Raw genomic sequence first — 17,257 nt, 5'->3', positions numbered from 1 at the left:
ACAGCAATATTCGTTATACATAGTCTTCTTTGTGAAAACTTAAAGATCATTACTTTCCACATCATCGAATGGCCCTGCGTGAATCCAATGATAAAACAAAATCACCATATAATGGAAATAGACTCGGTTGCTGATGATTATTTAGTTTAAGAAAAAAAATTAACAGACAAGCAACTAAATAAGTGAAGTGCTACCTAACAAAACTTAACCTCAGCTATCCAGTTCAATATTCTTTTAAACTTATACAAGTTCTTTAATTCAAGAAATCAACTCGCATGTGGCATATTTCGTTTTGAACTCGTCCGAAGGCACATCGAGCAGTATGTGTATCAATTGAATGGCATAATTTTTTCCGCCTTGGCATCAAACACACACATACACACACACATACACTACATATATAATCTATATATATATATATATATATATATATATATATATATATATATATATATATATATATATATATATTTGTGTGTGCAACAGAAAATGAGGAAAGACAGTTCAAATGTTCAGCTTTATAAGCACTTGTATAAATTCATAAATAACATTCACATCTGCATGCATTTTAAATATTATTTATCTCCCCAAAATACCTACGTTATAATTAAATCCAAGTGTTCCGTTGATTTATGGTAAATTTTGTCTTGGCACCGTTGCGTTGGTCGGGTGCACGAAACTCACAGTTTGCACAGTTGAACTGGTTCACGAGACTCTTTAAGAATTGTCAGCTCCTGCTTTAAGACGCATGCCTCTATTACTGCTTGAACAAAGGCTTATTAGTGAAAATATATATGTAAATGACTGAGTGAGATTGAGATGAAATCTTTTCGACGAGGAAGAAGAGATAAACATGAGCGGGCGGGGGCAGCGCCGTACGACAGTTTTTCCCCGGCAAGCAAAGTTTGCGTGAGTGAGGCTTTGTGGCCGAATTCTCGAATGTATCACTGCTGCTGTATGTAGCAAGGGCGGTGGAGCTCCTCTGCAGTCTCTCGCCTGTCTAACCTGTGTCACTGAAATCGTGTTTCAAGAGTTTGACGAAGAGTATAAGATTTCTTGTGAGAACCAAAAGGTACTACTCCGTGTGCCTCTACTGGTGGTCATCAGTAGGTTCTTCGAAGTCATGATAAACTCGCGTTATCAAGGCATCGCAAGGATTATTTATCTATCTAATAATAACACAGAGAGACTAGCGTAAGAATAATACTTAAAAGTCTTGAAAATTCACCGACGACACTTGTCCGCAAGGTCTATATCGTGAAGTGTTTCGGAACTTGGAAGTGTGACCATCCAGCAAAATATCGATTTTGACGAGAGCCGAAATGACTTTGGGGGCGGTCTACTGTCACCCTAGAAAAGAAGAGTAGACAGATTGGCGGGCGGTGTGCACGTGTTGACCCAGCACGTGCTTTACGAGACTACGCTATTGTCGCATGTAAGTAGTCGTGGTTACGTTATGTGTCGGATGTCGCTCAGTCTTGCATGAACTTTTAGAATGATTGGACTGTCCTGGCTCGGAATGGAAGAATGGCAGTACTGATTTAACAAGAATTGTCAGAATGAACAATAGAGGTCTGAGCAACACTGCAGCGATAAGAATGTTGCTTTGTCCAAATAGATTAAATTGGGATGGAATATCAGAAACCACAAAACTGAGTATACAAGGGTCATTCAGAATTCTCTCTCTCTCTCTCTCTCTCTCTCTCTCTCTCTCTCTCTCTCTCTCTCTCTCTCATAATTGAAATTGTGCCTAATAACTTGTTTATACTATGAAGACTAGAATGAGAAATTTTAAATAACAGATATAATGAATAATAATATAATAACAGGAATTACCAATGGGTTTGTACTCTTGTATAAACCTGTTCACTCTTCATAACTGCTTGTATATTGAAGTTATGTATACTCAATTTTTTTATTGTAGAGTGTCAAACATTTTGGTTAATTCTAATATGTATGTGTATTTTTATTTATACATGAATGTGTGTATGTGTATTGTGTGTTTGTGTACCTTATATACCTTTCAAATATGATTTTTTTTGCGTGAGTGAAAATACACATATGATACATACAGACATACGAACACAACTGAAAAATAGAACAAACTAATCGAAAACATCTTTGTTCTATTTTTGCAAAGACTTTTATCATTATTTTTACTAATTGTTGTATATTTTTTGTGAAACTAATTGCGTTTTTGAACCTACCTTGCAAATATATTAGAACTCTACATTTGATAATTTCTTGTTTCTGTACATTTCAATAGTCTTCTGGCGTTTCTGCTTTGCATATGAGTGATCTCATTCATCATTAGTCTGGTAGTTATGTTACAAGGAGTTACAAGGATTAGGATGTCTCAAAGACTTGTTAGTCCATCTGAGGAGACATCGTGTGCTCACTTATCCCTAAAAGCAGGTTTTACTGATCATTCACAATGTCCTAAAGCTTTTGTTTGCTACAGTTCCTTCTGAATTACTCAATCTTAATTTTTGCTCTAATATACAGATGTCAATATTTAGGATGAACGCTATTTACTTAAAGTAACTGAAGAACCACGGGAGAAAAGAGCCGGACTGTGAGATTAACCTTTGCGTAAACTCGGAACTCTGAGAGAGAGAGAGAGAGAGAGAGAGAGAGAGAGAGAGAGAGAGAGAGAGAGAAATGGGCAGAACGGCCATTTCTTGTCAGTTATTAGTTGAACCTGATGATTTCTGATTTGCAGTATTATTGCAATGCCAAGAAAGAAAGTAGATGTTTGATCTGGCCTTCATCACCCAATCTGCAAGCCATTCATACGCCATTGCTTCAAGCGGCTTGCATGAGAGTTTATTTATTTATTTCTTTTATATTATTTTTTTTTTTTTTTGGAATTCTGTTGCATCCAAAAAAAACCTTTGATTTTTGGTGCTATGGCACACATCTCTGAACATACTCGCCTTAATAAAAGAGCGATAATAAGGGCACTATTGTTATCCTATACTCTAACATTGCCATTGTTCTTGTTCAAGTAGAACGATTTCGGCCTGTTTTCGGATAATATCATTGAGATTTTGTTATCCCCGGCACTTAATACTGTACTACTTAGTGATTAAAAAATTTCAACGTCCCCAGAAACCTCACCCCCAAAAGAATGTGTGTGCGATTGTGAGCACGTGTGCGTGCGTGTGTTTATATCCATTCACTAAAGCACGTTCATGGGTATTGGGAAAATTATTTTCATTGTTTGCGGGATGTCTACTTCTGGAAATTTATCGTCGTAAGAAAAGAAGGGACTTGGTATCAGAAAAGAGGAGTCGCGAGTCTCAAGAACGGAAATAAACTCCCGAAAAGAAAAGCATAAACAACAACAGAGATGTGGGCAAAGAAGAAGGAAGAACAAGGGATGCAAATCACTAAGAGGACCGAATTCAGGAAACAAGTGGAAGGAAAAAAAATCCTGCCATATTTCTATCGTCGTGCCTTTCGGAAAAAGAAAGTGAACCCGTTTGTATAGCAACTTGTGGTTAAAAACAGGCAATAATCGTGGGTTATTTCACGGTCAAAATAGGCTTTTATTTTATTTTAAACCCAAGCTTTTTCGGCTTTCTCTAAGCCCAGTGGAAACGCGGAAGAAAGGGAAGAATGAAGAGTGCGCTTTATATGAAACTGATCATGACCTCATTCGCTGCTGATTCATTGACAAGTCATCCTAAAATATTTTCCAGTTTGTAGTGGATCTCACAGTTCATTTTCCCATTTATTATTGAGCACGGGGGCTGACCCTACTCTATGCGATCGTCTCTCATTTGCCAATCTTGGCTCTTCTGTGGTTCTTCGGCCTCGCACGATTTCATCCAGTTGAACAATATTACCTCTTTTTTGTGATCATCGTATAATGAAAGAGGCTTCCTCTGCATTCAGTTAATTTTGAGCTTGATCTCATTAGGAAGGACTTTTAATTATTTATACATTCACAGAACGTCATCGCTGCCGGACAGGCTAACGCGACCGGCTCCTAGGGCCTATAAATTGACAAACATTTCACTCGGAACATTATGTTTTAACAGGAGGCTGACCATCATCCATAGAAAACAAAGTTGATCGATTCTGAATATCCTGTAATTACCAAAAAACCGTTAATTTGTGGAAACTGGCTTTCATTCTAGCCTGTCCTCTAGAATTAGTGGGACCTGGGTATGAAAAGAACAAAGGTATATATTTGTGATAAACCTCTAACACTAATTATAATTGCATTTAGCCAAATAGAGATACTACAACGGTCTTAGTAGGCATATATTTCTTTACCTAGAAGACGTATCATAATTCGAAGAAACACAAGAAAAGCCAACGAGATGAAATGAGAGCAACTGTAGGTTCGTTTAGGGACAGTGGTTATCTTTACCTTAAATACTGTATACATACACACGTATATATATATATATATATATACTATATATATATATATATAATCTATATATATATATATATATATATATGTATATATTAATATATATGAATAGCTTAATCACGAAATATACAAAAAACGTGATGCTATGTGTTAAGAGAGGTAATGCCACGGACGAAAATGAAAAGACTAGAAATGCGGAGATCTTTCGGTCTACACAAATGATCAGAGCAGAGCAAAAACATAGTACAAGGAGGCTTATTATACGAATTGACATTACAGGATTAGTGCAAAGTCCAATTCACTTTAAAGAAACGAAAAAACGCCCGTGGGCTAGATTAGAGATTTGAAGGCAGCCACCCACAAGTGGTCGTAGATGATTTAGTCAGAAAACAATATATTTTGAAAAACAAGGAGACATATACGACCTGACCGTAATGATTTAGTAAAATCCCGAAAATTAGATTAAGGATTTAGGAGCGGTTCCTGGTCAAGGCAATTTGATTTGAAAAACGATACATTTTGTATTGGTAACATGAAATTTACATAAATGTTCCAACAATGAGTGAGAAACGAACATAGCCCATAAATATAGCGAGCAAAGGGGTGGGGAGAGAGAGAGAGAGAGAGAGAAGAGAGAGAGAGAGAGAGAGAGAGAGAGAGAGAGATAAATATAATAACTTTAAACATGTGGGACTAATTAATAAATAGTTAATTCATTTATTTCAAGGTCCTTCATAAACATTTTACAAATATATGGGTCCAAATGGTAGTACAATCCTAGACTAAGATTTAGGTTGTTTTTATTAGTGATTTGTATAATTGCTGATTCCAGTAAGTTTCTTGAGACAATCATTAGACCTAGCGATTACATAGTTCTCCCCCCAATTTATACAATGAGATTTTTCGCTCAGTTGGATATATAGTGCCTTTGAGGTCTGGGCTGTTTTTACTGAAAACGTATGCTGCTTAATACGTACACATAAATTTGTATGTATGTATATATATATATATATATATATATATAAATATATATATATATATATATATATATATATATATATATATATATATATATAATATATATATACATATATATATATATATATATAGATATATATATATATATATATATATATATATTATATATATATATATAATATGTATATATACATTGTTGTATCGATGTAAATGATTCATTGTCTAAATTGAATAATTTAGTGCCATCCATAATATTCACTGTTGAAATTGAGAATAACAATGTCATCCCTTTCCTAGATGTATTAATACATAGAGAATATTCCCAATGTAAATTCAGTATTTATAGGAAACCCACAGATAATATGTAAATGATGTTGTTATTTGTTACGGGACTATTCGTAATTAGCATATCTTTAATGATATTGTTATAAGAGAACACAACATTAACATTAAGAGATTTAAATACTGATTTTATGATTTCAAATCCACGAAAGTAAAGCGAGCTAAGTACATTTTTAGGGGTTACTTTTTCATTACTAACAACACTATAAAACTATCTTTTTTATGTAGTCTTTTTCTTGGTCAAGATATTGTGGACGTAATCCGCAAAGCACATGAGAACATGAAAGAAAAAATGGAAATTTTAACATAAATATGGTGGCCGGAATAAAAATGTACATTTGTTAAATTTTGGGGGGTTTCCTATAAATACTAAATTTACATTGGAAAGATTCTCTATGTATTAATACATCTAGGAAAGGGATGACATTATTATTTTCAATTTCAACAGTGAATGATATGGATGGCACTAAATTATTCAATTTAGACAATATATCATTTACATCGATACTAACTATATATATAGATAATATAATATTTATATATATATATATTAAATATATTATATATAATATATAATATATAGATAATATATATATATAATATATATATATATATTAAATATATATGTGTGTGTGTGTGTGTGTGTGTGTGTGTGTATGAGTGTGCGTGTGTGTGTTTTTTATTCAGCATAATGATCCTGCATGGGGATGTTAAAAGAAATTAAAATGTGAAAGTGAATAGACAAATTGTAATAAATTCGCGCCATTATTCCTGTCTGTCAAAGACTTAGGAATGCATTTATTCATTTGAAAATATTCAAAGCGCGCTTACATTGTATTATAAGTTCAGGAAAGCATACATCTTTTTTATTTGAAGAGGCCAACTTTTCTGTGAAAGTAAGCAAGCAAATCATTTCAAAATAACAAATGTTTTTAACAGATAACAGAATGTGCTCGTCCTCTCAATCTCAGTGGAGACACTTCGATCACGATCAGAAAATAGGGGCAGCTCGTCTTCCAGGTTAATATGAGTACTTCAGGGGAAACTTTATTTGAAAGTTCCATTATTTCCCAAGTACCTTCACCATTTCATCCATTCAGCCATCCCACATGTTAATTCTAAACTGAATTCACTACAAAGAAAAATCCGCTCTCCCGCCGTTACCTCTCATTGCAAACGAAACGTGAAACGGTGAACAGCAAATGACTTTGTTCTCAAGATCTGGATAAAACTCTCAGTCTCCGGAGGTGAGTTCTGCCTCCCCAGTGTTGACTCCGTCATGTTCATTTCACAAGTTCCGAAAAAATAAAACTGGAAGAATGAACCATTGTTTTAATTGCGGGGAAAAAAAGAAATTATTAACCGTTTCTTTCTAAACAAGGCGTGATCCGACCTCCAGCTTACTTGGGACGCGAAAATTTTCCCTTCACGCATTAGATTCCAAACTTTTAACGTAAATCAAAACGATAAATTCTACGGTCATGTGGACCCGCCTAGTTTCATCAACGAAAATTAAAATGAGTACTTTATCTTCTTATTAAAAATAATTTGTCTATACTGTTTAACATGCACATTATTATTTTAGATTGTCATTCTAATAAATAAATCATAAATATCCTATCCTAAAATTCCTGTATCTTTAACTCTGCACGAAACTTTTTTCAGGTTATTTTAAGCTTTTCTATATATAGACCTTTCATACCGCCTCAACAATAGCAACAATAATAACAACTAAGTATTTTGCAGGCTTACTACTCGAGTAAGCGAAAATACAAATGATTCTCTCAACAGAGGAGACGCTACCATTCTATGCACTACGGACGACTTTTCGTATGTCTTAAAGCTTTCTTGCTTTATATGAATTTTTCTACTTTTATTATCTTTCATTTGGCATTCTTCATTTCTGTTCTAGAATCTTTTTGTAAGAAAACAAAAATTTGTTAGATGATTTATTGACTTATTTTTATTTGATTTGACTTTGATTCCTGTTTCTTTCAACTTCTAAAAGTCTTCGATATCTCATCGTTTTGTTGCATTTATTTACGTGATCATGGTTCGATTAATTGTAATTATGCTTTAATTGAAGTGATTAATTACAGAATTTCACGTAAGTGTAATTGTAATTTAAAATGAAATTATAGCAAATAATTGTTATTTGATTGTAATTATAAAACTGAAGTGGTAAGGGTCTTTTGCCATTAGGAGTGATGGAGTGCTTGTAGAGTTAAATTTGCTGGTGCTCCGCCACTGGGAGCAGCATCGTGCATGATGGCCACATCCAATTCCCGACCGTGTTGTGTAGGCAACGTGTGTTGAATGAGGAACATACGGTCTTTAATTTACTGCTAAACCCCTGACCCTCTGTGCCATAGATTAGCGTTTACTCTGCACCCAAATCCCATGTGATTGTAACTGCAATTTGGGGTAACCAGACGTCCCCGGACAGTCCCCGTTTTCAATGACCTGTCCAAGGCTACTGCTGTCCCCGGAAATGTCCCTGGTTTTCACTGTGACTGAAACATCCGAAATTGGATTACAAAAAAAAAAAAAAACGAAAATGTGGACCAAACTATACATAGTTTACAGTGTATATAACGAAGGAAATGATAAACAGCTTTGCATGGCATAATTTGTGAGACTACCTTCCAAGAACATAATACCAAATTTCCCGCCAAACCATCGTCAGTATCGTCATGCACGTCCCTGACTTACTCCCCTCTTTCCTCCCTTCCCGCCAGAAGCAACCAGTAGTACCAATCTCTGCCATCCAGCGGTGTTTTTCCCGTAGATAATGCTAATGCTGTTCAATCATTGTTAAGCAGTCACTAAATTATATCCTACCTTGATTTAGATTCAAGTTGAGTCTGCTGCCATTCTGAGAAGTTTTAAGACAAAACGGATTGCAAGACAAGATGATAACCTCCTTCCAGTCATGGTATGAGTTCCACTCAGAGACTTAGAGGAAAATGATATCATCACAAAAGAAACCTTCCTGGGTAATTCAAAGTGCTTTTTTGACAGTACAATGAAATACCTTGAAGCATGGGGTAACCTTACAGACGACCCCAAGACCTCAGCTGTCTTCTCCTGAAAAAAGCAGCCTCAGCAGTTGGAAATTGAAAAGGCAGAAGAAACCCTCAGAGGAAAATGCCCTAACGCTGCAGTTGGAGAAGACATTCATTTTCATGACGTGTCTGGCTTCCAGGAGTTCCTTCAGGGTAGGGGAGAGAGATGAAGCTCAGTTATAAGCCATTTTCAACTAAATGAAATCCCACACATCAACATTGCTAAGATTGGCATAGATAGCAATCTGTCTATCAGGTAGCAATGCCTCCGTTGAGAGGGTTTTTTTCCCTAATGAATGGTATGTGGACCGCTGAGAGAAATCAGTTCACAGTCTCTACCATGAAGGCCCTGCTAACAGTGATGACCAACTTCAACCTGCAATACCAGGATTTTATAGAAAAGCTGACTAAAAACAAACCTATTCTTAAAAAGATACACTCCTCTGATAAATACACACACTAGGTTAGTGCACCAGTCAGAAATCAGAATACTTTCAATATTTCAAATCTAAACACTGTCCCTTTTGATTATGGTCATTATGACTTTTATTTTTACTATTTCAGAATGCTAGAAATAAGGAGAAGGTCTTAGTGTGGGTGAAGTGTCTGGCTGATACCTATTTTTTGCAGCTGATTTTATGGGTGTTCTTGATCTCAGCTACTGTGATCAGGGAAAATCACTTATTGTTACTCAATTAAATTTTTATTCAATTCCTTTGCAATTGCAATTTAGGATAAATAGGGCGAGAGAAACTTTTGAATACTGTTTTATGACTGGTAAGGGCAGTGTCCCGGTTTAAGTTTTTCAACGACAAAAACACGTCATGTTTTGGAGGTCTTCACGCCTCTGAACCGAAAATGTCCCCGGATTTTATCTTGGCAATCTGGTCACCTTATTGTAATTGTAATTGTATTTGTTGTTAAGTAACTGTAATTGTAATAGAATTGCTATTTCCGATTGTAAGCAGATCTGTAGACCCATCTGCTTACCCTCTTGTTTCATCATTGAAGAACAGTCATTCGTACCTGTGATTCTGTTTACCCAAAGATAAACTTATCATCAACTTTTATGACCACTAATTCATCACCAAACTTGCAATCTTGCTATAACATAACCCTAGACAAACATATTGTTCCACTTTCCTTTGTATTCATAACAAACATACGAGCCTCCTTGCTTGCATAACGTAGACAGAACTATTGACCTTATAGTGACCTGTCTGCGTCTGTTTATTGTACTTATTCACAGCTAAATAGAAACCAGCAAAACTGTCGGCAAGTTTATCTATTTACTCTGGTGTTATGTGTAGACTTTCTTGCCAGTCCAGTGACAAACAGAAGAAATGGATCACTTACTTGAAAACAGCAAGCGTTCATGAGATTTTACAATAATTCATTTAACTTTAAACCTCGAACTTCATGCAAATAAAAATCACTGCATTGCTTATACATTTCAGTTTAATATCAGTGGTAAGAAACTAGTACCTACAATCGTATGTACTGAATCATGACCCTGTAACTTGACAGTGGTTGCACACAAACAAGGCAAAGCAATATAAATGCATCCCCCATTGTTCCTAATTTCCTGGGCGCGAATATGCTTCACATCTACATACTATGTACGTACGTACATTCCAATTTAGGCTTATTCCTGCACTAGGCTTATTCCTGTATATATCAGTTAACATAAGTCACTCATGTATCGATATTTTGATTTCTCAAATCATCTTATTTTGCCTTCAGTTTTAAACCAACTTCCCATGAACATTCAACCATCAGCACAATTTCATCCTAACCAGGAAACTTTCAATGAAGTTGAAAATTCCAAATTGATCTATTATATGACACCACTTAACAGTCCCAAACATCCATTCCATGAGTTGCATTGGCCTTTATTTGTCTTATTATCAATGATAAGGCCTATTTGTCCTAAGTAAATGGATGAGCTTGCGCAAACCTTTTCTTTAAAAAGTTGACTAAATCTTGTGAAGTTTTCACAGATCAGTAGAAGGAATGGACGAGCAGGAGCCGTCCTAGAATTGAGGGATAAAAGCCGTAAGCCTACAAGAACCTATTTACCTTCTCCGAGGAAACCACTCTGCTAATCTAGCTAAATACTCGCTACCACAGCGAAAATACGACAATAAAATTATACAGTTAATGCTCTGATAAGGTCTGAAAAAGATGTTTTGCGTTGAGTTAAAGATACAGGATTTAAGGATATGATATTTCTGATGTATGTATGAGAATGAAAAATGCAAAAAATAAATAATGTGCATGTTAGACAGCACAGAAAAATTATTTTTAATAAAATATCGCCTATTTATTTCAATTTTCGTTGGTGAAAGAAGGTTCTATTAAACTGTAGATTTTAGTATGTTTTGATTTATTTGGTGTACTCAATTTTGGTCAAGTTTCTTTTCGATTATTTTGTGTTTCCACTTATAACTGAGAATATATGAACGTGTCTAATTTGTGACCTTTTTATCTGATCTGTTGTTAGTACGTATAAGTAGTGCTAAGAAAGAGTATTAATTACGAAGACCACCTCACGCTTAGTTAGGAATAAAGTTTACAACTTATGCGTGAGAAGAAAATCTTGCACGGGTCCCGAGTAAGCTGGAGGTCGCATCATTCATTGTTTATTTAGTTGATCCATGGGACCATTTTCGACGGAAATATACCGGATAAACCTCTCTCTCTCTCTCTCTCTCTCTCTCTCTCTCTCTCTCTCTCTCCTTGACATCATTTTTACACGTATAGTTGTTCTGCAATGTATCCATTTCCAGCTTGACTGCTGAATGGAATTTCACCCGCCGAGTAGAGCCATCAGCTAAGTTACTTGCATATCCCAGCGTCATGTACCTTGCTGCCCTCTTCTCTCGCTCGTTGTAACAACTTAACTCCCTCTCCCGCCCTTACCCATCTTCTGTACCGTACAAGGGCCTCAGCTTCCCCTTCCCAAACACCCTCTCTCGCTCGGACAACTCCTAAGTCCTTCACTATGATGAATCACCATCAGTATCCCCAGCTTTCACACCTCTACTGTCTGTCAGTAAGTGTCTCTCACGGAGCTCCCGCTTCAAGTAGGTCCAGCACTTTGTCTTCTGTTGTGATCATTTAGCACCATCGTTTAGAGCTGCTGTAGTGCTAAAAGTCCAACAGAGTTCAAGAAAAGTAAGCTAGGAAAAAAGAGACAAGTTACAGGAAAAGTGATAAATAATTAATTATGAAGGATTACAAATCAAAACCAACACCTGACTTCTGCAGGCGTCAGCAGAAACCGTGAATGAATTTCCTCCTCTCTTAAACATTTGGAGATCAGAACACTCCACAACTACTCTAAGCAAACTATTTCACGCATCAGTTAAGAACTTTTGTACTACACACACACACACACACACACACACACACACACAATTTTCAATCAACGCTATCTTTACGTCTTAGTAGACTGCAAACCCACTAACTCATGCTCGGGAATAAGATAAATACACTAATGTGTGCGGAAAGTCACTCTTATGAAAGCATTACACCTATGTCTGTCTCTTAACTTATAATTATTTTATCTTTTATCTATTTTTTGCTTTCATAAGAGTGACTTTCCGCACACATTAGTGTATTTATTTAATTCCCGAGCATGAGTTAGTGGGTTTGCAGTCTACTAAGACGTAAAGATAGCGTTGATTGAAAATTGTGTGTGTGTGTGTGTGTGTGTGTGTGTGTGTGTAGTACAAAAGTTCTTAACTGATGCGTGAAATAGTTTGCTTAGAGTAGTTGTGGAGTGTTCTGATCTCCAAATGTTTAAGAGAGGAGGAAATTCATTCACGGTTTCTGCTGACGCCTGCAGAAGTCAGGTGTTGGTTTTGATTTGTAATCCTTCATAATTAATTATTTATCATATCTACAAATATAAAAGCGTGAGCGCCAAACATGGAAGGAAGTGCAATGAGATAAGAAATATATGTTTTAGTTTCTCGTAGTATATCATCCCTTGTTTGGCACCCACACTTTTAATTTTGTAGACACGAAACAATTGTAAGAAAATCTGGTGTGTCTCAAAATATTTATTTTTCACTTTTAACTGCGTTTTATTGAAAGGATGTTTTAAGATTTATATATATATATATTATATATATATATATATATATATATATATATATTAGATGTGTGTGTGTGTGTGTGTGTGTGTGTGTGTGTGTGTGGTGTGTGTGTGTATATCATATTTTTTGTTTTGACGGTAATTTTAACCGATTATGATTGTAGGTAACGAAATTGATGTCCTGTCGAGCCAAAGAAATGTTAAAAATCGGTAGATTTATTAAATTATCCTGATTCAAAGAATGTATAAAAGTCCAAAGAGTTATTAACCTTTCTGCCTAATCAAAGTTGCGAAAAATTCGAAGCGTTTCATACAAATCCTGAGATATTGGGAGAGGTCGCTGTTGGGTCATTAGAGGTCACTGGTGACCTACTGATAATTTAAGTTGCATTGTCACCGGAATTAAGTTACCATGCAAAATTTCAAGTCCATCGGACAAAGGGAATAGGTCGAAAATTGAGTTACAAGTTTTGATCCAAACAGACAGACAAACAGACGTATCTGTCAACTTAAACAAAATGTAAAAAAAAAAATTATTCTTGACAGGTGCAAGATGTTGAGCCATGTGCATTTTGTCGTTGATACTTTCAAGTGCAGAACTATTACGTTCCCTATGACAGATTTTACCTATTCGTTATAAAATTATTTTAATGGACCAAGTTTTCCATGCTTTGACTAAGATTCACATTCTTACAGGAGCTTCTTTCCAGCGCATTATCACTTGTGCATATATTACACAAATTTTCTCTTCTTCTATTCTCTTTTCCAATGTTTTTCTAGTTTGACCAATCAAAAGGTTACGCCAGGACTTATCTGAAATTTGATATAGACATCCTTCAGTATTGTCGAGAGAGTTATCAATAAGTACATGTTTTACAGCAAGTATTTGTTCGATTTCCATTTAATAGGCAATTGCTCATGTTGAGAACACAATGACCAAATGGTACCAATTAAATATAATGTATGTAATAAACAAAATGTACTCAATTTACAAGATGTACCAAGTAGGATGTTCCCAACAGTTAATTCCCAATGGACGAAATATACCAAGTATACAAATGTACCTATTTTGGTAAAGTTGATAACATTTTTCCTGTTGGGTACAGTCTGTATATTGTTACATTATCTCCTTATGTTACTTTCTGTCTACTGGGTATGATGCGTCTATTGGGTGCATTTTAAACAATGAGTGAATTTTTTCCACTGGGTACATTTTTTCCTAGGGTACGTTTGGTATCGCTTGTCACATCTCCAATATATGTTGTCCTTTGGGTACAAATTGCCAACTTTGTTTCTCGCAGGTACCAGATTTTCATGGCCTCCTTCTGCAGGTGCAAAAATATGCACCGACTCACAAAAATCAGCTGATCTTAACTTTTTTATAACTAGATAATGAACGGTTCTGTAGTACTCATGTACTAATAATGCTTTTTATGATCACTCACGATCTGTTTTTTGTGTACAGAAGTACTAAGCATTTTTGCAGCAGGCAACGACTGTAGATCGTCCCCCCCCCCCCCCACCGCTTTTTTTGTTTGCTAACTTCCGTTTCATAGTATATATTTCTATATCATGTTAGAATTTACACTTTTATAAAATTAGCGTGTTTATCTTTTGACACTGGGTGTCGATCATTTTGTGGTATTGAAAGTGCAAAGATAGAGAGCAGTTAATAAACAGCATAGAAAAAGTTAGTTCGCTTTGCTTGATTATTTTTGAAGACATGATTTGCTTTGTATGAATTATTGTCAGTGATGGGGTCTGCACTGGGTGTGGTAATTGCATCACGATTTGGATGATTTGTTAACATGTTATTGATCCGTTAATAGAAATTTTTAAAAGGTTTAATTTCTTTCTTTCACAGCTCTGCGATACATACAATGGCAATGGCCCCTAAGAAGAAATTCGACTTTTTCAATGGAGGTCGGGGGATTAACCTGGACATATATATGGAAGATACTAAATCTCCCCCAACGCCTCCCCCTCAGCAACTCCAAGAAAAAGAAGAGGCCACTCATGACCCTTATATCCATGGCGAGTGGGGGCGTTATCCCACCGGGGGACCCCTAGCTTGTGGTCGCGCTAGCAGCAGTCCTTCTCTACAGCAGGGGACACATCCTCACCCCGAATATCTGGCCGATTATCCCGAGGCCTCACTCTCTGGGAATCAGAGCCCAACAGGTTACAGTGACCACAGCCAGGGTGGGTACCATAGCCCCAATGGGTATGCTCCTCCTAGTCCACTGGGCATGAATACCTTGAGTGCTCCTGCAACTCATGATTCAAACCTGTCTCAGGATTCAGTCGCGTGGGGAAGTATCAATGAGGATGATGACTCCAGGAGAAAAAAGAAAAGACATCAGAGGTAAGAAAAACAACACCATATTATGCTACTTTTGAAGAAGCTTTCCATTTTGAATCCAAGTTAAAAATCTCAGGCCTCAATAGTTGCAGAAATTCCATTTTTTGGACACCAGAAGCCTTCGTTTCCTCCTTGGCATATTTTTCATATCTGTTTAGGAACACGAAACATAATTTCACTCTGACTACAAGTTGGAAGCCTTTCCTTGACTAAACGAGAGAAAATACCGGAAACGGAGAGACAACTCACACGCTAACCCTCTTTGATTTCCTCTGCACAGGTGCCGACTTTGCGCTAACCATGGTGTCTACGTGGAGGTGAAGGGGCACAAATGGTACTGCCCCTACAGGGATGCCCACAACTGCGACAAGTGTGAAATCACGAGGAAGCGTCAATATTATATGGCCGAGCAGCAGAAGCTCACCAGGGAGCAACAACAACAGCTGCAGGCGCAGCACAACAGGTCCAACAACAACCGAAGTCTGTGCAGCAGCAGCAGCAACAGCAGCAGCTGCAGCAGCGCTTCCGGCATCCCCGAAGTTTCATCGTCGTCGTCGTCCTCGTCGTCGTCGACGGCCTCTGGCCACAGCCTTCTGTCGCATCAGACGCATCCCAGGGATTTCCCCAGATTAGACGAACTCGTGCGCGAGACCGCTAATATCATTAACGAGGATCTCTTTGAAATGATCAACCAGGTTGTCAGACCGAGAGCGAAGCAATGACAGCGCAACGAGGTAGATTTAACGTATTAACAAATTCTTATTCCGTTTTCACCATGATTTACGTATTTCTTGAAATGTGTAATCCTTTGTTTATATATCTTTAAGTTATATATCTATATATATATATATATATATATATATATATATATATATATATATATATATATGTGTGTGTGTGTGTATATATATATATATATATATATATATATATATATATATATATATTGACTTCTTATGTATGTGCGAATGTATGTATGTATATCTGTTCTAATAGGCTAAAACGTCGCGAAAGCATAAATAGTTATTTTATATAGCCCTAGACCTACACACGTATGCATGTATAATAATCTTATTCATTAGCATTCAAAAAGGGCACCACTGACAAACTAAATACTTTAGCCATTTTCTGCTGCTATTCTGAATTTGAATGTCGTCTAGTCTGGAAGTTGGCGGTAAATAATGAAAGACCTATTAACGTCAATAAAACTACACTACATAGACTAAGTATAATAGGAATTGCGACTAGATTGCACAAGTAACTCAGGTGGACTACCTGGTTATCAAAATGGAATAAGATACTTAATCTATTTCAAATTCATCTAAAAAAAATGCAAGCAAAGTATTGTCTTCAGTTACTACTACCACTGCGGAAAGGTCCATGTTGTGTCTCATGAAAAGTTGAAATCTCTTTTGGTTGGAATTTCACCTCAACCTTGGTGCTACTTTGCTCGTTATTTTGGCTCTCCTCTGAATGCTCTTGGGTAACGAAATCTTCACTAACGTTGTATGACCAATATAATGTTCTCTTTAGTCACCGCTGATCAGAGGCAAGTCGGTCATGTATGCCCTAGTTGCTGCTTCTGAGAAGGTCGGCTTTTTGTATGGCTATTATGATGCATATGCGTACACCTGCATAATCACAACCGAACACATACATACATACATACATACATACATACATACATACATACATAGCTGCAGTGTTCCATTCGTTCTTGTTACAAGCTTTTACTATCGATAGGGTACTGTGGCACACAAACCAATATTTGCAATAGCTTTACAGAGGCTCATACACTTGTATGAATATGTACTTAATTCAGTCGATGCTGTGGAACAAAGCAACATCAGGAATTGTCTAAAAATAATGCGGTGTTTGGTAACATTGTTTATGATGACATGGACGTGCTAGGGTCCCTAATTTGATTCATGGCCCAGAAATGACAAATATAGATCATTCACTCTTTCTTTGGACACCACTTTGGGATTTGAATATTTTCCAAAAATTAATCAAACTCATGC

General features: G+C 36.3%; 1 protein-coding gene across 1 annotated transcript; it reads left to right on the top strand.

The window, feature by feature from the left end:
- Positions 1-938: 938 nt before the first annotated feature.
- On the top strand, positions 939-16,042 carry LOC135201320 (uncharacterized). Its single transcript, XM_064230178.1, has 3 exons — positions 939-1,435; positions 14,739-15,239; positions 15,517-16,042. Exons 2-3 carry the CDS (start codon positions 14,755-14,757, stop codon positions 15,956-15,958), a joined length of 927 nt encoding a protein of 308 aa, XP_064086248.1. The 5' UTR covers positions 939-1,435; positions 14,739-14,754; the 3' UTR covers positions 15,959-16,042.
- The last annotated feature ends 1,215 nt before the right edge of the window (positions 16,043-17,257 follow it).

The sequence above is a fragment of the Macrobrachium nipponense genome, chromosome 28 (assembly GCF_015104395.2).
Source record: "Macrobrachium nipponense isolate FS-2020 chromosome 28, ASM1510439v2, whole genome shotgun sequence".
NCBI classification, from domain to species: Eukaryota; Metazoa; Arthropoda; class Malacostraca; order Decapoda; family Palaemonidae; genus Macrobrachium; species Macrobrachium nipponense.
This window is presented reverse-complemented; position numbering and strand designations above follow the sequence as displayed.

What these genes read in the sequence shown, in the direction of transcription:
- LOC135201320 (XM_064230178.1), top strand. Translation starts at nt 14,755, where the DNA reads ATGGCAATGGCCCCTAAGAAGAAATTCGACTTTTTCAATGGAGGTCGG. An exon ending in AAAAAGAAAAGACATCAGAG is followed by an intron (nt 15,240 to 15,516) that starts GTAAGAAAAACA and finishes TCCTCTGCACAG; the next exon opens with GTGCCGACTTTGCGCTAACC.